The sequence below is a fragment of the Salmo trutta genome, chromosome 33 (assembly GCF_901001165.1).
Source record: "Salmo trutta chromosome 33, fSalTru1.1, whole genome shotgun sequence".
In the NCBI taxonomy this organism is placed as follows: domain Eukaryota; kingdom Metazoa; phylum Chordata; class Actinopteri; order Salmoniformes; family Salmonidae; genus Salmo; species Salmo trutta.
In genome coordinates, this window is record NC_042989.1 from 22,670,589 (window position 1) to 22,693,564 (window position 22,976).

Sequence of the window (22,976 nt, forward strand, 5' to 3'; positions counted from 1 at the left end):
TATGTGAAGATGAACTCAAACAAACCATATTTTTAATGGGATGGTTTTGATGGCTCATCCTACATAAAATGATTGATTTATTATGAAAAAATATGTAGATTAAACATATGTCCGGAATCTTTATCCGTCTCTGTGTGTAGCCCTCTCTCTGGATCGCAAACAGTCCAATCGGCGCTAGGACCTAGGAGATGAGTATGCCACAGAAGCATTGCAGACATAACGTTTGGGAGGTGTTGTAGAAGAAAGGCAAAAGAAACCGAGTAAATGAGAGCACTTTTTGTACAGATTATTGAAGGATTTATCAGCTAAATAAATCGCCGAAACAGCTCATTATAATGCAACGGACACACTATTGAAATCCTGTCCAGGTAAAGGCCTGCATTTTGTTTTTCGTGTTGACTGAGGTCGACTGCTACTAGAGCGGTTAGATCCCATTGTATAAAATAGGATGCGGTTATTCTCACTCAAACTGCCCTGCTAGGCCCCATATCCAGACTAAAATGAAGTGCATTCCTGACATCAGTTTATTCTCGGGTATAGTTATGTTTACTAAAGAAGTTAGTTAAGTGTCCAAACTTTAACCTTAGCAGAGACTGTGCCTCATAAACAAAACTAAAATATCGTATAACATTGTCATTTATTGACTATGCTTTTGAATTTTACACAATGTCCGCCTTTGAGACAGCCTACAGGCGAACATGTTTATGTCGTTTTTACTGTACATTACTTTCATACAATTATAAGTCACCTATATGAACGAACTATACGTTTTATAAATGAACTTTATGGACATATAAATGCATTTGCAAGGCGTCTTAAAAACAAACTATGATGAGATGTTGCGGGTGGCCGGTTCAACACTGTAACTCTACTCATTCATTTATCTGCACGTTCGTCAACAAGACAATTCATTTCGTTTTCTGATATGTTCTTGTTTGTCAATATGTCACACAAGATGAAATATCTTTTACTGGCTTCATTCAAAATTCCACGATTTCTAAACCGAATATTTTACGTTTAGATTATCTGAAGGCAGGCAGCCACGTTGTTGCATTGTTGTTACAATGTAGCAATGACTGAAACAGAAATTGATACAAAGTATCCACCTTTTGCTTTGTTATGTCGGACGAATACATGTGTTGTATAGTAGATCTACAGTTGATGACTTTTGAAAGCATACTTCCTTTATTCTTGTGTGACAGTTGTATGCTTTCTGGGACATGCCTCAGTAATTTTCCTTTATTTTCCATTAGCACAATTATCCTTGAATAAGCATCCCCCAAATCCCCTAACATTCAATCTCCACTGTGCTCCCTATTTTCCATCTTTTAGATGTCATTTTTCATAACATATTTTACATTTGGACTAAGTGATGAATACTCTTATGATTCACTGTCTACTTTTTTTAGTTTTGGTTAGTCATTTTCAGTATTTTTTGTTGTTGTAATGTGTGCATGTAAAGTAACTCTCACACTGAACAGTAGTCATCCCCAAGCATGTTGTGTGCCATGCATGTCTTAAATGTGATAATTTGTTTTGAGTCATGAGACCGACCATAACTAGCCACAGTCTGAATGTGAAGGGACCCAGGCAGGCAGCACAGCAGCAGCATGTGACATTAGTCTGAGGGTGGTTAAGTGATGTGTTTACTGTTTGACTCACTCACCCTGTTCTTCCTGGGAGATGTTGACGTCCTTCGCTCCCATTGGTATGGGAAAGGACTTTGAGATCCTCTGGCCTTGTTGATGCAAATGTGCCACCAGTTGTATGCAGAATCTGAGGAATGCTGTTTGAAATCTGCCCTTACACAGTCAGGCTTATTGTGGCTAATCTGAGGCCTGTACGCCACAGGAGCTAGGAGACTTTATCAGTGTAATGGGTCCACACACTTCCTGGCCCTCCGTGCACATCATATGACTGTCCTCTCCCTGGTCTCTCTGTGTCACAGTCATAGACAGCACTGCTTCCTCTGCTGCTGTCCATGTGGCTGCAAGCAAGTTGTTTACATTCTGAACTTCAAGCCCTCAAGTCAGAACCAACAGCATAGATGGAATTAGGGGATGCCATGAACGGATACAAGATGCTGATGAAGTGTCACCAACAGTAATATTTTTGAAGAGGAGACTGGAGAACAATAGGAGGGTTTCTGCCAAGTTACACCATATCAAAGGTGCCTTTTCTATTCAAAACAGACTTTACCCAACTTTCTTTCTTAGTATGTATAGATCCATTTGAATGGTCTTTCATTTTTTTCTGTCTGGGAATTTGTATACAATACCAGTCAAAAGTTAGGACACACCTACTCGTTCAAGGGTTTTTCTTTATTTTTACTATTTTCTACATTGTAGAATAATAGTGAAGACATCAAAACTATGAAATGACACATATGGAATCATGTAGTAACCAATTTTCTTTTAACAAATCTAAATATATTTTAGATTCTTCAAACCCTTTGCCTTGATGACAGCTTTGCACAGTCTTAGCATTCTCTCAACCAGCTTCACGAGGAATGCTTTTCAAACTGTCTTGAAGGAGTTCCCACATATCTTTTCCTTCACTCTGCGGTCCAACTCATCCCAAACCATCTCAATTGGGTTGAGGTTGGGTGATTGTGTTGGCCAGGTCATCTGATGCAGCACCCTCACTCTCCTTCTTAGTCAAATAGCCCTTACACAGCCTGGAGGTGTGTTTTGGGTCATTGTCCTGTTGAAAAACAAATTATTTCCCGAAGTCCCGGTTGGAGATTTCTCAGAATAAGCAGGAAATCTGTAATTCTCCAACAAGGATTTCTGGAAAACCAGGGAATTTATTGAAATTTCCCAGAATTTTGCAACTCTAGAACCAACACATGCAGAGATAATCTGTTCACCTACTCTGCATCTCACAAAGACACAGCGGTTGGAACCAAAAATCTCAAATTTGGATTCATCAGACCAAAGGACAGATTTCCATCGGTCTGATGTCCATTGCTCATGTTTCTTGGCCCAAGCAAGTCTCTTCTTACTAATGGAGTGTCCTTTTAGTAGTGGTTTCTTTGAAGCAATTTGACCATGAAGGCCTGATTCACGCAGTCTCCTCTGAACAATTGATGTTGAGATGTCTCGCAGTTTACTCTAATGAACTTATCCTCTGCAGGTAACTCTGGGGCTTCCTTTCCTGTGGCGGTCCTCATGAGAGCCAGTTTCATCATAGAGCTTCATGGTTTTTGCGACTGCACTTGAAGAAACTTGGACATTTCTTGAAATTTTCCAGATTGACTGACCTTCAGGTCTTAAAGTAATGATGGACTGTCGTTTCTCTTTGCTTATTTGAGCTGTTCGTGCCATAAAATGGACTTGGTCTTTTACCAAATAGGGCTATCTTCTGTACCCCTACCTTGTCACAACACAACTGATTGGCTCAAACGCATTAAGGTGGAAAGAAATTCCACAAATTTACTTTTGTGGTCTTCCCTGTGGCTCAGTTGGTAGAGCATGGTGTTTGCAACGCCAGCATGGTGTGTGCAACGCCAGGGTTGTGGGTTCGATTCCCACGGGGGGCCAGTACAATTTTTTTTTTTTTAAATGCATGAAATGTATGTATTCACTACTGTAAGTCACTCTGGATAAGAGTGTCTGCTAAACGACTAAAATGTAAACAAGACACATCTGTTAATTGAAATGCATTCCAGGTGACTACCTCATGAAGCTGGTTGAGAGAATGCCAAGAGTGTGCAATTCTGTCATCAAGGCAAAGGGTGGCTACTTTGAAGAATCTCAATTATAAAATATATTTTGATTTGTTTAACACGTTTTTGGTTACTACATGATTCCATGTGTTATTTCATATTTTTGGTGTCTTCACTATTATTCTACAATGTAAAATAAAGAAAATCCCTTGAATGAGTAGGTGTGTCCAAACTTTTGACTGGTACTTTATATTTGTTTATGCTAATGTGAGTTGCTTTATGCTCTTCTCTCTCTCTGTAATTGTGATTGTTCTGCTGGAACAGACACCAAGAACAAACTTGATTGTGTGTGGAGGCATGACTAGTCATTTGACCTGTCTACTTTTTTATTTGTACGTCTTGTTTGAAGGAAAATTGCATAGATGCATATTGGTATTACTATTCAGTAAACATTTCCTTTGATGCACAGTAGTATCGGGACACTGCTTACCTGCACCCTTCTACTAGGACTCCAAGACAAAGCCAATATAGGCACAGAGGCACACACATTGTTGATATAGAAGACAATACAACAAATGATATAGGTCAACCTGCTGCCTCCATACACAGCCTCTTTGCTTGAACCCAGCCAAGTCTCAAGACTAGTCTGGGATGATACCCAATGGACTACATTAATCAACAAGTGTTTGTATGACTGGCTCTGTGTGTGGTTTCCATACTGCATGATACTGATTTGCATTGAGGGGGGCCCTGGAACCAGAGCCAGAATGATGAAAGTCAAGCAGGCAGGGCAGGCAGTCAGGGAGAGACAGAGCGAGAGAGTGAAGCAGGCAGATAGGGAAATAGTGAGTGAAGCAGTCAGGCAGTAGCCCGGGCCCCTGGACCATGTGACCTGCTGTTAGGGTACTAGGTTCATTCACTGGCTACAGTTCTGGCTGTGTCCTGGCTGCGGCCCGGCTTTTCCACACTGCCCACAGTAGCGACGGCTCGGTCACATTAAACATCAACACTGTGTTGTGACTCCAGAGCCGTGTGTGTGTGTGTGTGTGTGTGTGTGTGTGTGTGTGTGTGTGTGTGTGTCAAAGTCAGAGAGTGCATGCTGAGAGCACAGAGGCCTGGTTTGCGTTTGTGATCAAAGTTTGAATTGGTCTCAGTAGGGTATACAGTGCTCTAGTGGACAGGCCTGCTCAGTCAGTTCCCCAGAGCTCATCTCTCTCTCTCTCTCTCTCTACTACTGTGACAGGCCCAGCCACAGCCAGAGATGACTGGAGCACAACACACTGCTGGCCCAGCCACAGCCAGAGAGGACTGGAGCACAATGTGCTGCTGCCAGTACTCAGAGCATGCGGGACCAACTGGCAGGTGTCATTTTCAACCTCTCCCTGACCAAGTCTGCAGTAACTACATGTTTCAATCAGACCACCATAGTCCATGTGCCCAAGAAAGCGAAGGTAACCTGCCTAAATGACTATCGCCCTATAGCACTCAAGTCGGTAGCCATGAAGTGCTTTGAAAGTCATGGCTCACATCAACACCGTCATCCCGGAAACTCTAGATCCAATTCGCATACCGCTCCAACAGATCCACAGATGATGCAATCTCAATGGCACTCCACACTGGCCTTTCTCACCTGGACAAAAGGAACACCTATGTGAGAATGCTATTCATTGACTACAGCTCAGCGTTCAACACCATAGTGCCCACGAAGCTCATCACTAAGCTAAGGACCCTGGGACTAAACACCTCCCTCTGCAACTGGATCCTGGACTTCCTGATGGGCCGCCCCCAGGTGGTAAGGGTAGGCAACAACACATCTGTCACGCTGATCCTCATCACGGGGGCCCCTCAGGGGTGTGTGCTTAGTCCCTGTTCACCCACGACTGCGTGGCCAAGCACGACTCCAACACCATCATTAAGTTTGCTGACGACACAACAGCAGTAGGCCTGATCACCAATAACGATGAGACAGCCTATCGGGAGGAGGTCAGAGACTGTGTGTTGCCAGGACAACAACCTCTCCCTCAACGTAAGCAAGACAAAGCTGATCGTGTACTACAGGAAAAGGAGGGCCGAACACGTCCCCATTAACATTGACGGGGTTGTAGTGGAGCGGATCGAGAGTTTCAAGTTCCTTGGTGTCCAAGGAACTTGAACAACAAACTATCATGGTGCAAACACACCAAGACAGCCGTGAAGAGGGCACGACAACACCTTTTCCCCTTCAGGAGACTGAAAAGATTTGGCATGGGTCCTCAGAACCTCGAAAAGTTCTAAAGCTGCATCATCGAGAGCATCCTGACTGGTTGCATCACCGCCTGGTATGGCAACTGCTCTGCATCTAAGGCGCTACAGAGGGTAGTGCGTATGGCCCAGTACAGCACTGGGGCCAAGCTTCCTAACATCCAGGACCTATATACTAGGCGGTGTCAGAGGAAGGCCCAAAAAATTGTCATAGACTCCAGCCACCCAGGTCATAGACTTCTCTCTGCTACCGCACGGCAAGCGGTACCGGAGCGCCAAGTCTAGGTCCAAAAGGTGACTCCTTAACAGCTTCTACCCCCCCAAGCCTTAAGACTGCTGAACAATTAATCAAATGGCCACCCGGACTATTTGATAACCCCCCCCCCCCCCCCTTTGTTTTTAACACTGCTGCTACTCGCTGTTTATTATCTATGCATAGTCACTTTACCCCTACCTAAATGTACAAATTACCTCAACTAACATGTACCCCTTGCACATTGACTCGGTACCGGTACCCCCTGTATATAGCCTTGTTATTGTTATTTTGTGTTACTTTTTATTACATTTTTACTTTTGTTTATTTAGTAAATATTTTCTTAACTACATTTCTTGAACTGCATTGTTGGTTCAGTGCTTGTAAGTAAGAATTTCACGCTAAGGTCTACTACAGCGCATGTGTCAAAAAAAATGTATTTGATAATTGAATACATTTGATTTCCAGTGAGTAAAAATAACTCTGTGTAGTGTTTACAATTAATATGAGTTCACTCATAATAATTTGTAAACACAATGGATGTTAAAGGCTCCTATCATGCTGGTTTAATGGGGGATGTTAAAGGCTCCTATCATGCTGGTTTAATGGGGGATGTTAAAGGCTCCTATCATGCTGGTTTAATGGGGGATGTTAAAGGCTCCTATCATGCTGGTTTAATGGGGGATGTTAAAGGCTCCTATCATGCTGGTTTAATGGGGGATGTTAAAGGCTCCTATCATGCTGGTTTAATGGGGGATGTTAAAGGCTCCTATCATGCTGGTTTAATGGGGGATGTATTAGGCCTGGGGCTCTAACTCCCAGCCTGTCAATAGCTACTGCTTCCTGTTGTTTTCCTCTGCAGCCACTGATGAGGTCACATTAACAGGCCTCTCTTGTGATGATGGAGCTCTGGAGGATAAATTGATTTCAGTGGATGGTCAGAGAGAGCCATCCGCACACTGGTCACAGAACTTAGTCATTAGTTTTGAAGTGTTTGGCCCTGTGGTGAGTTTGTGGATACTGTCTTAACTCTTGTTCCTCATTTGGGAGTGATGCCACATGCTCATACTGAACTGGAATAATACCCATCTGGTGTGTGGAACAACTATTTTCCACTGTCTGGACAGACCACAGAAGTATGGAACCAGCGTGTTTCCACTGAGATGCACTGATGTTGACTGGTGAAGTTAATATTCAGACAGGTGCAGAGGAAATGTTTCACTGTCAGATGAGGCTAATTTTTACTCTTCCCTTTACACTAAAAGGAAACTGGTGAAAAGGCGGCAACAGGCTCCTGCCCTGGACTGAGTGAAGGACACTTGGGGAACAGAGCTGTGTCTCTCCCTGTCAGAACCCTGGACACACTAACCAGCCCACCAACATGACCCATGTGGCGATAATGAAGGAGGGATGGCTGCACAAAAGAGGTGAGTGGGTTTGGACTATTTCCTGTATCAACAAATGCTTTGCTCCTTATTTGACTACAACATGAGCATGAGTGCTGATGTCATTTTGGTATTATTTGTATAGTTTCCTGTATGTGATTCCTATTTCCTAGTCGACAGTATACCGTAGGCCCTAGTATCCCTCTTGCCCAGCTAGCTACTCTGTGTGGTATGGTGTGGCTCTATGGCAGGCGTGAGTGCCGTTGTTTGGATGAGGAGGCATTCCTCGCATACCTGCTGGATTTGTGTGTGTGTGTGTGTGTGTGTGTGTGTGTGTGTGTGTGTGTGTGTGTGTGTGTGTGCGTGTGCGTGTATGCGTGTGCGTGCGGACTCCTCCAGCACAGAGAGAGAGCAGGGGTGTGGTACCTGGGACAGAGGCTCAGGGGACACGTCACTAGGAGTGGAGAGTCCCAGAGGCTGTAACCCAGGGAACAGCATTCTACTCAGTACGCTCTCCCTCTAAGGCCTCAGCAGGAACACAACAGGGGCTTGTGTCTTAACAGAGTCATCCTGGGTTAGCTACGCAGGCAGACCCAGGCCCACGCAGACTGATGCAGCCCCTGGTCCTGACAACCCTTCCCTGGGGCGGAGAGAGCAATGCTGGGTACTACTGACTGCTCATTTCAAAAAGAACCTCAGTGATTTACTTAAAACAGCAGATCGCCCTGGGATTCTTGGTACATGTCTAGAGGCTGAGGAACACATATCAGTCTGATGTAAGAGATCTTTGTCTAAATAACAAGGAAAAAGGAAACAGCATTTTCCTTATTGGAAGGAAATGGACCAAAGTTGATCATTTAGAAGAGTTCTGATTTAATAACAAACATGTCAGCTAAGGGGAGGGTCTTTATAAGGGTGTCTAGTTCTTCTGAAACTTTTTAAAAATCATGCATGTGATTTTACCGTCTTTACCTCATCTTATGCATGTTCTGTTGGCACATTTGACGTGCAGTATGTGATGCAGTATAACATGCACTATGTCGTTTCCACTACTCCTTGCCAGAGTGATACGAAGGGAAGCAGGAAGGTTTCTGACAGATTGCCGGTGTAAAATGTAATGGTCCAAGGACTGTCAAATAGTGACCAGTGAGAAAAACAAACTCCTTTGATCTCAAGTCACATCTTAACCTTGAATTATTGAAGAACAAAGCCAACACACAAACAGACCGAACAAACAAGCCTTCAGGAATACTGAGTTGGCATGCTGTCATACCCTAGCAGCTGTGCCCGGTGAAATGTCACCCAGAGCAACACTGTTTTGATTGGAGGGCTTCTGCCTGCTTGCTGTGCGTATCTTGACAGGATGGGTTTTAATGTCACGTCACTGTCACCCAGTCTCTGTCCCAGTGCAACAGCACAGAAGGTGAGTCTGCAATAACAATGTTCTGCTGCCCATCACTTCAGCCAACCACCCTCTTCCTGTGAATCTTTTCATTTTAGCCCATCTAACCTCACCACTAAGATTTTGGACTGCAGTCACAGAACATTTCACTGACTGATTGCATTGTGTGTTTGATGGAATGGAATTGAGGCAGGCCTCAGCAGCATTCTGAAGGGACATACAGGTAGGTGGTGGCCTGCCTAGTGCCTCAGAAATGTCCCTGTAATTATGTGCCATCGTGACTGTATTCCATTCTACAGACACGGCCACGGCCACGGAGAGGAGCAGCTCAGGTCTGGCTGGGAGCTGAGAAGGTCCATGCCACCTTTAACCCTCCTAACCCTGATTCCTATCTGATTAGTCATGCAACTGTAAGCTGGTTTTGTGGTATCCTTTTGCTGCCAGACAATGACAGAGTACAGAAAGTGGAGCAGCAAACTTGGTTTCTTATGTGGACTAAGTCCACCCAGCCTATTCCACAAAACAGCCAGATTCCCAACCTTGGAGTGTTCGGTTCTGTACCTTTTTTCCCCCAGACAGGCCCAGCTGAGTCTGATCATCCCCAACGTCAGACCACACCTTCCCACTCCATCAGCCTTGTGCTGCTGGGCAGTGGGATTGTCTCAGCCATTTGTCACCCATCATGATATAAAGAGGGTTATCTGTTCAAGGCCAGGTTTGGACTTCCAATACATAGCACTAGGGAATAGGCCAGTAATCCTGTGCTGTATACCAAGCCACCAATGGCTCCTCTATAGGCCCGTGTGTGTATCTGCGGAAGTGTGTGTCTGCGGAAGTGTGTGCATGAGGTAAAGCATACAATTGCAGGAGTAACAGTGGTTGAATGTTTAAATGTTTTTCCACTGCCCGCATGTACAGGTTGCCTAGCACACTGAGGCTTGTAGTTCAACATCCGCTTGTATCTTGTTGCGTCTGTTACAAACCAGTTGTCATGTCCCTGAGGGCCACACAGACAGTCATCCAGCAACGGATGACTCCCATTGAAAAACCATTGGATCAATCTGGGTTTGATTAATCCGTAAATGTGTTGGGTCTACTTTACACCACCCACACAGTTTACATTATGCCTGCAGCCTCTAGTGGTCAGTCTATAGTTTATTCCCTAATGTTTCCATCAAAGGCAGAGCATCATCCAACATCAAAGAAGCAGATTGCAGGTTCTCTAGATTCCATCTGAGTGCTGTGTCCAAGAGCCTAGTGAAGTGTAACAGAACTGTGCTTGTTGGCCCTCTCTCTTCCAGGCAGCCCTTGGCCCTCTCTCTTCCAGGCAGCCCTTGGCCCTCTCTCTTCCAGGCAGCCCTTGGCCCTCTCTCTTCCAGGCAGCCCTTGGCCCTCTCTCTTCCAGGCAGCCCTTGGCCCTCTCTCTTCCAGGCAGCCCTTGTTCGTTTGAATCATTTGCTCCCTGACAGGTATAAGGAGCCGGCCCCCTCGTTAGGCTAACGAAGGTTACAACAACTGTTGGATTTGGGTAGCACTCTCAGCTGGCTCGGAGGCAGGAGTGAATGGATGGGGGAGGGAACTGAGAGGAAACAGAGCTCCAGGTCTTTGTGATATTCCCAGAACATCATCACTCTGTGTGCAGTCCTTTTCTCACAGACCAAGCCTGACGTAGAAACAGGGTGTTCTGTGTGATGTGTCACTCTGACTAATAGGTTGATGCTTATTGGATGATTTACTCCAAGGGGTCACATGATTAGTCCATGGGGTCATGTACTAGAGGACACCTTTGAGTCATTCCACTGAGAATAACAAAAAGAGTGCGTGGTCAAAGAGTGTGTGTGAGAGTATGTTTGTTTGTTTGTTTGTGTGTGTTGGTATGCATGCATGCAAGATTTTGAGTACCTAATATAGTTACACCTCAAACAATCACATAACATTTTGAAACACCTCTTTTTAAAGATTTTCTCAGTATCAAAGCAGTAAAAGGGAACTGTGTGTGGGAGTTAGATTTTCACTCTTCAAAGGAACCAACCCACCTGATTAACTCTGTCTCATGACACTGCAATGCTGATCGCACAAGGACTTTGTCTGGCTGCCAGCTTTACCGCCAGGCTCGCCTTGCCTCTTTCACACATACCCCTTCATTAGCTTCTAGCCTGCCATGGACCACACAGCGGCCCTGCTACCACACACACCAACAACCTCACTACAACAGCTCCAGCAGCAGGGGATGCCCCAGAGCCATTATGCCCTGTCCACACTCCCATCGCCCAGCTAACTACATAAAACAATACCAGCAGCAAAACTTTGAGCGACAGAACCAGAGTCACGAGGTGAAGCCCCCAAGGCAGGGCCAGCAGCAGAGGGTGGCTCCCCAGGAGGGGAGGGCTCTGGCTGGTGTCTGGCTGTCAGCAGGGTCCCCTGCTCTCAGTAATGGGAAGCAGCCTCCTGCTAAATGTGGTGGAGAAAAGTAAATTGCCTGGGTGCAGCTGTCGATAGGCAGGCTGGATGGGAGGGGACCAGGAGGCCAGAGAGAGCCACCTCCGTCACTTGTGTCTGCTCGCAGTGAGCCCGCTGTGTGCTTACTTTTCTGTGCAGAATCCTCCTGCTCCACAACTGGCGCTTGGCTGTGCTCCCCCTGCCCCCTACCCCTCTCTCTCTCTGTCTTTGTCACTTCCTCTCTCTCTTTCTTCAATTCTCTATCTCTGTTCCCCTCTTTTTCTTTCTTTACCTCATATCCTGCTTCCTACTCCCACTCTACTCCTCCTCTCCCTCTTTCTTAATCCCCATCTCATTTCTTCTCTGCCTCTGCCAGTCGCCCCCCACCATCTCCTTGCCCACTTTCCCTCCTCCGCTCCCCCCCCCCCCCTTGCCAGGATAATGACCCTGCTGACAACACCGAGGCGGAAGCTGCTTCCGACTGCCGTGGCGCTCCCAGTCTCAGACATCAATCACATCACTGGCTCTCCCTGGCAACTGGGACAGACAGAGGGGTAGCGAGAGAGAGAGGGAGTGGTGGAGTGTGGACAGGAAGGGGCTGCTCAGCTGTCCATAGAGTCTGACTGTATGTTCAGACTGCTGTCACATTCACATCAGACCATCATCAGGATACACACCCAGATCACACTTAGCCTCTCATCCGGCTCAGGGACAATTTGTCATTATGGATCACAGACAAATATACCAATGTATTTGACTTGGCCTTAACTCTCCTAAAGGTTGAAATGTAATCTTAGGTATATCCCCCTTTTATTATACATGGTTGTATAATTTAAGAATGATCGACTGTTCCCTGGTCGTTTAGTGTTAATTGGCACTAATTTGAACTAAATAATGTGTTTATTTGTTTGTCATGCAGTAACGCAGTTAACTAATCCATGGGCTGCTTGTTTACCGAGAGGAGGGGCCAAATTAATCACACAGAAAAGCAGGGTGAACTTCCCACAGTGTCTCTATGGTAATCAGCAGGTGTCACTCGCTATGGAGAAGAAGTGAGGGCTTTCTTATGAGCGTGAGAAAGAGGGGCTCCACCACCCCCCTCCCCACTGTTCACCCCCCCTTTTTTTTCCTGTAGCGGCAGAAGCCGCATCAGCAGAGAGAGAGGGGAAGGGAGGGTGATGGAGAGAAAAGAGAGGGCTGCAGTGGAGGCTGGGGCAGCCCTTCCCTGTGACCTGTTGATGCTGTTGCCAAAGCCCCGGCAGTGCAGTCCCATCCAGCTGCATGAGAGAAAGAGAGACGCCAACAAAAGAGGAGAGGGACAGCAGGAAGAAAAAAAAGAGGGGGGAGAAAAGAAAGAATGAAGAAACCCAAACTCCTGGGCGGTTTAGCCTGGCATGTGAGAGGCCTGTTGTGAGCCTGGGCAGCCTTATATGGTCATGGGGAGAGGGGCAGCCTGGCGGCCCAGTCTGCCCTGAGTCCCAGAGCTAGGAAGGGGATGGGACGGGGGGCAGTATTGGGGTGGTGGTACAGAGTGGTGACCCTTCCATCAGGGAGCCCCCTCTTGTCTGGAGCGGGTGGCGGCACAGAGGCTCATTGAGATGCAGGGCACATGGCGGCAGGTTGCAGCTGCAGGCTACAGGCAGGGCCAACAGAAAAGGGCCGAAGGGGGCAACCGAGGAAAAACTAACAAAATACACTGCCTCCCCTGCTTTGGAGTTTTAATTCCCTAATCCTCAATCCCCCCCCTCTCGACACTCTCACACATACACTCTATCACACAGTTACCACTGGCTCCCATCCTCCCTCTCATCCCCAAACTATGAATGAGTGGCCATGCAGAGACAAAACACCACAGCAGCCCTCTCAGGAAGTCCAATCCTGGGCACTGTGCTGAGAAGGGCTTGTTTTGACTGACCTCTTCTCCCCTTCCTTAACATTTTATTTTCTGCTCTCATTCCTCTCTCTCTGTGTCTGTGTCTCTGTCTGTGTGTGTCTCTCTCTCTGTGTCTGTCTGTATTCTATGTGCCTGTGATGCCAGACAGAGCACAGCGGTTGGCCTCTCCTTTGCAGTGTGATGAATGTTGCATGATGTGTTTATTAAAGAGCTGTGGCAGCTGGGACCTTAGATTCCTGTCGTTGTCACGTAGAGACAGAGAGAACACAACGCTCCTCTGACACACAGGCTAACCTCTGACACACAGGCTAACCTCTGACACACAGGCTAACCTCTGACACACAGGCTAACCTCTGACACACAGGCTAACCTCTGACACACAGGCTAACCTCAGACACACAGGCTAACCTCAGACACACAGGCTAACCTCAGACACACAGGCTAACCTCAGACACACAGGCTAACCTCAGACACACAGGCTAACACCTCAGACACACAGGCTAACCTCTGACACACTGGCTAACCTCTGGCACACAGGCTAACCTCTGACACACAGGCTAACCTCTGACACACAGGCTAACCTCTGACACACAGGCTAACCTCTGACACACAGGCTAACCTCTGACACACAGGCTAACCTCTGACACACAGGCTAACCTCTGACACACAGGCTAACCTCAGACACACAGGCTAACCTCTGACACACAGACTAACCTCTGACACACTCTCTTGCATACTCTCCTTTTTACATTTAATCTTCTTTTTAATGACACAGACTGCCTGGATTCTAAAGCCAAGCTGACTTGCAAATGGTCTCTGTGTCAATTGGTAGTATTAACATGGATCCGAATTGGCCGCATGCTCGTTCTTTTACAAGGGACTGACCTTGAAAACCGTAACTAGGTACAGTCTGACCATTGAGTGAATTATTTTAGTCTGACTGCAGACGGTTCGCCTTTGGTCAATCAAAATGCTCTTATTGCCAGTAGAAGTTTTTTGACGAATAAGCTGGTTTTCATGTGTCTGTTGAGAGCTCTATGGAACTACGCTGTCAACTCACAAACCATTCAGACACATCCAGCTTATTCAATAATAGCTCCAGTTCTGAAGAAAATGACACTCAACACGGTAGCATACAGTATTTGGACAATTGGCCCTCTGCAGCTGTAAGTCATTGAGTGTGTGTGTATGCATATGAGAGAGCATTTGTGCATGTGTGTGTGGAGGGCATGGCACTGGTACAATTTGGCTGTCCACACAAGCCATGCAGCAGTTGGCAAATAAAGATGAATTCTCTTGTGTTTGGCAGAGGCTCACTGTTCATTATTTTCTACTTTGCCCAGTGCGCATCCCAGACCTCAGCAGCTGTTTAACATGTAAAGACACTCTACCAGCCCCTGACAGCTCCTCGCATGGCCCTCGTCTACACACACACACACACACACAAACACAGTCAAAATTGTAGTCGAATTTGCCTATCCCAAAGACTGTTCTGTTCTTGATCTTATCTGCTGTCAGGTTGTTTCCTGTTTTCTACAATTAAAATGTTCTACTGAGATGAAAAGGGCCAGTTTACTGCAGCTGAAAGACTTTGAAGACGGATGGATGGATTGAGTTGATAGCAGGGGACTTCTGTGTCCCAAGTCCCTTCTGCTCTTAGTCAGCATGTTGTCTTCTCTCTTATTCTGTATTCTGCAATTTGCCCATTTGGTCCAATCTGTCAAAATATACTGTATCAAAAAAGCATATAAATACTTAGTCAGTAATTTGAAATTGTCTACGAATTAGTCTTTTGGCATCTCCTGCTGTTGTCTGTACATCCTCTGCTTCCTATTCCTAAGCCTCCAGTTCCTAGTTGTGGAGTATCATGGTAGGATGTCATCATAACATCAGAAACAGAGTGAGAAAAGTACAGTACAGTAGTGGGCTGGGTTTTTAGTTTCAAGTCTAGTCAATGAGAAAGACAAAGGTCAGATGAGAATAGAAAAACAAAGTGTTAGTAAATAGGAAAGACATCTGGGTCATGGCTGTGGTTTTCTAACGAAGAGATGGACTGCAGAGGTAGGTGACAGAAATGATAAGACAGATAGACGAGGACGTTTCTTCAGTCACATGACTCTCCATGCCCCAGTCAGGATGACGTTTACCTGGTCAGGATATCCTCTCCAGCCAGACAATGTTCTCAATAACGTAGCTGATAACATGCATACTGCCAGTTTCTCCACAGCCATTGTTTTCACCACACGCACATTTTGGAAAATGTGTAACGTTATGCTTTATTTGGAAGAGCAAAAGAAGCACACAGACAATTATGTTCTTACAAGTGCACCAATGTCAGTCCTGCTGTGGTCAGAGCATGCTGTGGAGTCTTTAGGGTGGGATTAGGTGGAGGGTTATAGGGGGGTGGAGGGGTATGGGGGGGTAGAGATGTGCCCTAGGTGTCACATTCCACCATGATGAGCTTGCTCAGTTCACTGAACTCTACTCGCTGGTCTTTACAAGCTGTGGTCTCTGAGAGGAAAGGAAACACTATTAAAAGTGTCCTTTACCAATGACATTTGCATTACAGTGCATGGTGACCATTAAGTGACTGTCCCCATGGCTTTGTTGCTGTGTAGTCACACTGTGAAAGGCTAGCCTGGCTGACGCGACCCACGTGACTCAGTGCAGGGAGATATGTGACCCCACTGGTCTGAAAAGTAGACCGTTTGTTAATGCAATATTCGCTTAGAAATTGTGTGACGGGTTTGATTGGTTCTCTCAACCCCAAAACAATCTTCATGAGTTGAGAGCTTTTGTTGTTTGGATTTGAAAATGGATTGGGGCGGTGCCATGGGGCTGTATGTGGGTGTTTTGAGGAGAGCCAACCAGTAAAAGCACAGCCTCCTTCATTATCGACGCATTGTGCCGACAACATCAAAGAGCCATTCCAGACTCTGAAGTCAGGAGGACTTTGAGAGTTAGGTGTTAGCTAGACTAATGAAAGGGTACAGTGCGTATTCATTGTCACCTCATTGAGAGCCATGTGACAGAGCCCGTCTCTGCGCGGAAGAATGTCTCTGCAGTGCATGCCACGCACGGTGGCATCATCACAAGGCACGGTGGATGCCAACTCTTGCCAGCCTGGGTGGGCTTCGTGCGTCAGAGGGGCTGGCAGGCCAAATCAAATCAAATTTTATTTATCACATGTGCCGAATACAACAGGTGTAGACCTTACCATGAAATGCTTACTTCAAGCCCTTAACCAACAATGCAGTTTTAAGAAAACTGTTAAAGTTAAGAAAATATTTACATTAATAAACTAAAGTAAAACATTTTTTTTTTAAATTACAAGAAAATGACCTTACAATAACAAGGCTATATACAGCAGGTACCGGTATATATGATCTATGCCCTCTGTGCTTGAGGAAGGCAAGACCTTTCTGTCGTCAGATATACATTCACACATACACACTGTAGTGTACTTTCATACACGCCAGTGCATATAAACAAACATCTGTCTTTGCTTGTCAGTGTCTGTGTTGGGACCATGGTCTTGATGCCAGTTTGTGGCCTCAACACAATTAACGTAATCAATCAGCCTTTCAGCGTCATTGTTGGAAGCACCAAACATGCGCTTGACCTATTTCCTGAATCTCTCTGTATTCTTCCCTAAAGAGGTGAGCGGAGCGCTGCCAGTGTGTAGGCTAACCTATTTCCCATTTTTTGGGGGGGCTCCAGAGTGGCGCAGCGGTCTAAGGCAGTGCTAGAGGTGTCACTACAGACCCTGGTTCGATTCCAGGCTGTATCACAACCGGCCTTGATTGGGAGTCCCTTAGGGTGGTGCACAATTGGCCCAGCGTTGTCCGGGTTAGGGTTTGGCCGGGGTAGGCCGTTATTGTAAATAAGAATTTGTTCTTAACTGACTTGCCAGGTTAAATAAAAAAACGAAAAAAGCTCCCTCTGATGTCACTGTGCTCGGATGACACATGGCTGGAGGTAGGGAGCTTATTATGCTGCCTTTGCATTGTGCACATACTGTCCCCAGCTTGCCCTGCCAGGGGCTCTGAGCCTGGGGTGGGGTGGGGGATATGGGTCAGCCAAGACCTGTAGAAGTAAGGCCTTGATTTATGGTAGATTGAGGCTGAGGGTGTTCTGTACATAATGCACCGCAGGTTTAGGATGAGTCTGGAAATGGTCTTGGATATGGAGGGTGGGGTCTGGGTCCCAGTGTTGTAAGCTGTTGGCTTCTCAACCATGAGATTGCTCCTTATAGCAGTATCTCTGTTCCACCTTACCAATGCCCACCACTGTGCTGACGTAACAAGAAATTCAGTCAGTCGTGTGAAGCCGCTGTTGACCCGTAGTTGTAAATCACGTTGATGTTGATTCTCTGGGGACCTGTGTGTGTGTGTGTGTGTGTGTGTGTGTGTGCGTGCATGGATTAGTGCTGTGAATGTTGATTCATGAGCCATGTAGTGTAAAATAGACAAATGACTCATCACTGTAATTGCAGCATATTGAACAGACATGGGGAAATCCACAGAGCTTTCCTCTTTATCACACTGTGTTTTTTTCAATGAGGACGGTTCGTGCTCGGCTTTGTAGGCAAGCAGTAAGCATTGCAATCTGAAGTCTGACAAAGTCTAACTAATTTCTAAATGAGCTGCGTTTGGTGTAAAAACACTTAGCCAGCAGAATGGAGATGAAATATCTCCTCCCATGCCGTGATGAAAAATGACAACAGCCGTAGTAACATATTGGACATCTGCTGCAGACTGACATCTAAAGTATACAGTGCTCTGAGACAGATGTTTTCTCTAGTGCTGTGATTTGTGCTGCCACCTCGCTTGTTGCAGTAAATCAGGTGCTTTACTGTGTGTGTGTGTGTGTGTGTGTGTGTGTGTGTGTGTGTGTGTGTGTGTGTGTGTGTGTGTGTGTGTGTGTGTGTTCCTGCTGTAATGGTTGCACCCTGTGGTGTTTGAATGATGTAGCCCCGCTCAGGTGGGATTCCGTTAGTCGGACAGTTGAACCATCACATTGAGGTGAGACATCCTAGAATATGGAATACAATCCACTTAGTGATTATCTACATAGCCTCTTCTCACTAAGAGGAGTTTATATGAAGTGTGTTAAGTTGACTAGAGGTAAATTAGGTTCTGTTATTGAGGGATTCTGGTCAGTCTGCCTCGTCACAGACAGGTCTGGGATCAGTTTCCTCAGACTGGAGCCAGTGGTGTGCCAGGCGAGGCTTGGGGAGAGGAGGGACAGGACCTGGCATTAACTGATCTCCACTTTCCCCAGACTTCTGTGTCGGAGGAAATGGGGCAATTAAGGACAGCTTGCTCAGACACTGCATGGGGTTAATACCCGGCTCTCGTAATTAAAAATAAATGACATTTTTCCTGTATAAATATTCAAGCCCCTCTCCGATCTGTGCTGCTGACTTTTTATGGTGCATAAGCTGTTTTTTCAGATTTCAGGAACATTTGGCATAATGTTTCCTGAACCGTCCGCAGAATAAATAGAGTTTCATTGCCTCTGAGAGATTCATCTGTGGGTGTCTTGTGTTGGAGGAGATAGGCAAGGATGGAGACATGGATTCCTGTATAACCTCTGTATTGGAACGAAGGGGCAAAGGCAAGGGTCCTGACTCCAGCTAAAACAGCCATTTGTCCTGGCTTTGACCTGCTATAGCTGAAAGTGGGTGACAACATGGTCATTTAGGGAATGTTGGTGAACCTCTTAGCAATTAAATCACAAGAAATGGGTCAGAACCGCTGTGAATAAGTGTCAGCGATTGCTAGGAGTGGTGGTAGGAGTCAGGCGCAGAGAGCAGAGGTAAGGAAAAATGTGTTTATTCCTTAATACGAAAACGGTCGACGCCAACACAACCGGCGTAAATAATGAAGTGCCCAAATACAACGGGTCCACAGTACGCATATAAAACAACACATGCAGATCGCCAGCACATCCAACAACAAAAAAAGCACTCTGACGAAAATAATCCCGCACAAACCTGGCGGGCTAAACAGGCTTAAATAACCATAAATCAAGAGACACAAATAAGGAACAGGTGCAAACAATAAGACAAAACCAACAGAAAAGGAAAAAGGGATCAGCGGCGGCTAGTAGGCCGGCGACGACGACCGCCGAGCGCCGCCCGAGCAGGCAGGGGAGCCACCTTCGGTGGGATTCGTGACAATAAGGATGTCACCTTGAAGATAATAGCTTTGTGTATCATAAATCATCAAACCGCACAGCTTCATTTTCATAGACCAATCAACAATTTAAAGAATGGAACCTTTTGAAACCAGCACATTATAGTAACCAATTATCCTCATCCCTTTCTCCATCTCTCTTTGCAGGAGAGTACATTAAGACCTGGAGGCCCAGGTATTTTCTACTCAAGAGTGATGGTACATTCATTGGCTACAAGGAACGACCACAAGATGTTGACGCGTTTGAAACCCCCTTAAATAACTTCTCAGTAGCACGTGAGTATCTACTCTTTCAAGAACCTACTATCTACATTACTTCACTCATTAAGATTATACGACACTTTATATTGTATAATCACCAATATAAATATATTTTCGTTCAGTAGCTCCTATGACAATGTCTTCCCTTAATGGTACACTTCAAAGCCACAAAGTTGTGGTTAGAAACATCAGAATAGACTGGTGGTACATTAGCATTATGCCGGTATTCTCCCTGGCTGTGTGTGAATTCCAGTTTTGTCTATGGGACTACCCCCTACATGACAGGAAGTTGCTGGGACAAGCTCGGCAGATGATTGAACAGAGTAATTAGACAACATACTGTTTGTTAAACAAAATGTTTCCTGACATTCTTGAGTTATAGTGGTTATTAACCATCTGATTTCAATTATTTATCTGTGGGCTGCTCTGTCTCTATCAGCAGTACAGAGAGGGTGGCACAGTTTGTCACTGAGCAGACATGCAGTAGACCCACAGACAGAGGGGCCATGTGATGCTGCTGATATGGCTGATGAGGTGGTGGGGCTGGGTTACACAGCCACACTGACAGGGCCCTGCTGGAGCTCAGTGGTGGCCCAGCCCCATATCTTCCATCTAACAGACTTCCTGACAAACTCTTCCATGTTTCTTTTTGGCATACGCGGTTTGTTGACTGTGTGAAACAGCTGCACTGGGAAACTGTCTGCTCTCTAAAAATTGTAACTTAGTTTCAAGCTAATTGAAAATTGAAATTCCTTTTATTTTTATGTGAATGTCATCTGTGGCCCATATTATAACTTGGACACATTTTCTGGAATTGACTGAAACGTCTGCCCTGATCACTGCTCACAGGCCCATGTATTGACTAAATCCTGAGGTAAAAATACACTATATATACAAATTAGTGGATTTGGCTATTTATTTATTTTTGTATTTTTTTCTCCCCAATTTTCATGGTATCCAATTGGTAGTTACAGTCTTGTCTCATCGCTGCAACTCCGTGAGGTGAAGCCTGAGAGCCGTGTGTCCTCCGAAAGACATCCCAGCCAAGCCGCACTGCTTCTTGGCACAATGCCCACTTAACCCGGAAGCCAGCCGCACCAATGTGTTGGAGGAAACACCGTACACATGGTGACCGTGTCAGCGTGCACTGCGCCCGGCCCACCACAGGAGTCGCTAGTGCGCGATAGGTCAAGGAGAACCCTGCCGGCCAAACCCTCCCCTAACCCGGACGATGCTGGGACAATTGTGTGCCACCCCATGGGTCTCCCGGGCATGGCCAGCTGCGACAGAGCCTGGACTCGAACCCAGAATCTCTAGTGGCACAGCTGCGATGCAGTGCCTTAGACCACTGCACCACTCGGGAGGCCCTGGATTAGGCTATTTCAGCCACACCTGTTACTGACAGGTGTAAAAATTGAGCACACAGCCATGCAATCTCCATAGACAAACATTGGCAGTAGAATGGCCTTAATGAAGAGCTCAGTGACATTCAATGTGTCACCGTCATAAGATGTCACCTTTCCAACAAGTCAGTTAATCAAATTTCTGCCCTGCTAGAGCTGTCCCGGTCAACTGTAAGTGCTGTTACTGTGAAGTGGAAAAGTCTAGGAGCAACAACGGTTCAGCCACAAAGTGGTATGCCAGACAAGCTCACAGAACGGGACTGCCAAGCGCTGGCTGGAGTGGTGTAAAGCTCGCTGCCATTGGACTCTGGAGCGGTGGAAACGGGTTCTCTGGAGTGATAAATCATGCTTCACCATCTGACAGTCCAACGGACGAATCTGGTTTTGGCGGATGCCAGGAAAACGCTTCCTGCCCCAATGCATTATGCCAACTGTAAAGTTTGGTGGAGGAGGAATAATTGTCTGGGGCTGTTTTTCATGGTTCGGGCTAGGCCCCTTAGTTCTAGTAGAGGGAAATCTTAACGCTACAGCATACAATGACATTCTAGATGATTCTGTTCTTCCAACTTTGTGGCAACAGTTTGGGGACGGCCCTTTTGCTGTTTCAGTATGACAATGCCTCCGTGCACAAAGCGAGGTCCATACAGAAATGATGTATTGAGATCTGTGTGGAAGAACTTGACTGGCCTGCACAGAGCCCTGACCTCAACCCCATCGTACACCTTTGGGATGAATTGGAACACCGACTGCGAGCCAGGCTTAATCGCCCAACATCAGTGCCCGACCTCACTAATGCTCTTGTGGCTGAATGGAAGCAAGTCCACTCAGCAATGTTGCAACATCTAGTGGAAAGCCTTCCCAGAAGAGTGGAGGCGGTTATAGCAGCAAAGGGGGGAAAAACTACATATTAATGCCCATGATTTTGAAATGAGATGTTTGACGAGCAGGTGTCCACATACTTTTGGTTATGTGTATTTAGTATGAAGGAAAAGCTGTGATCAGGGTTTCCTCCTCCATCCTTCCCCCATAGTGCAGCTGTTCAGTTCCCTATGTACGGCTGCATGGTGGCTGTCCCAGCCGTGTCTGTTAGGGTGGCGATAAAGATAAATGGCTGTAACTGCGGGTCTCTGTCTCCTCTCATCCTGGCCCCTCTCTCCCGGGATGTGGCCAGAGTGCCAGCTGATGAAGACGGAGAGGCCCAAGCCCAACACATTCATCATCCGCTGCCTGCAGTGGACCACTGTCATCGAGCGCACCTTCCACGTGGAGACCCCCGAGGAGAGGCAAGCTCAGCCACAACCCCTCCCTTACACATACACATAGTCAAATACACACACACCACAAGCATGTGCATACACATTGTACACAGTACACTGGTTGTTGGCTGACCCTACAGTCTAAATTGCCTTCCTGTTGATAAGATGACAATTACATGATTGGGCTGAATTAAATCATGTTAAATGAGGTGTTGTAATCTCCCTCTCCTTTCTCTCTCCTTCCTCTCTCAGGGAAGAATGGACGAAAGCCATTCAGGCTGTAGCAGATGGCCTACAGAAACAGGAAGAGGAGATGATGGACTCCTCCCCAGACCCAATGGACATGGAGATGTACCTGACCAAACCCAGACTCAAAGTGGTGGGTCCCCGCCCTCCTCACCCTGCCTCACCCCAACCATGCCCCTTCCTGCCTCACCCTTCCCCTTCCTGCCTCACCCCAATCCTCACCCCAACCCTCACTGCCTCACCCCAACCCTCACCGGCACTTCCTGCCTCACCCCAACCCTCACCCTTCCCCTTCCTGCCTCACCCCAACCCTCACCCTTCCCCTTCCC

The 22,976-nt window shown here is 46.4% G+C and overlaps 1 protein-coding gene across 2 annotated transcripts in view; it reads left to right on the top strand.

Moving 5' to 3' along the window:
* Nucleotides 1–202: 202 nt before the first annotated feature.
* LOC115172667 (RAC-alpha serine/threonine-protein kinase) overlaps nt 203–22,976 on the top strand; it is a 39,026-nt gene continuing 16,252 nt past the window's right edge. Inside the window, exons 1-5 of one of the 2 annotated variants that reach the window (XM_029730331.1) lie at nt 203–368; nt 7,427–7,588; nt 19,629–19,757; nt 22,317–22,428; nt 22,654–22,780. In XM_029730331.1, coding sequence (XP_029586191.1) covers nt 7,543–7,588; nt 19,629–19,757; nt 22,317–22,428; nt 22,654–22,780 — 414 coding nt within the window. In that variant the 5' untranslated portion in view covers nt 203–368; nt 7,427–7,542. Of the gene's footprint in view, nt 369–6,182; nt 6,203–7,426; nt 7,589–19,628; nt 19,758–22,316; nt 22,429–22,653; nt 22,781–22,976 lie in introns of those variants that run through there. The other variant, XM_029730333.1, reaches the window with a different exon arrangement.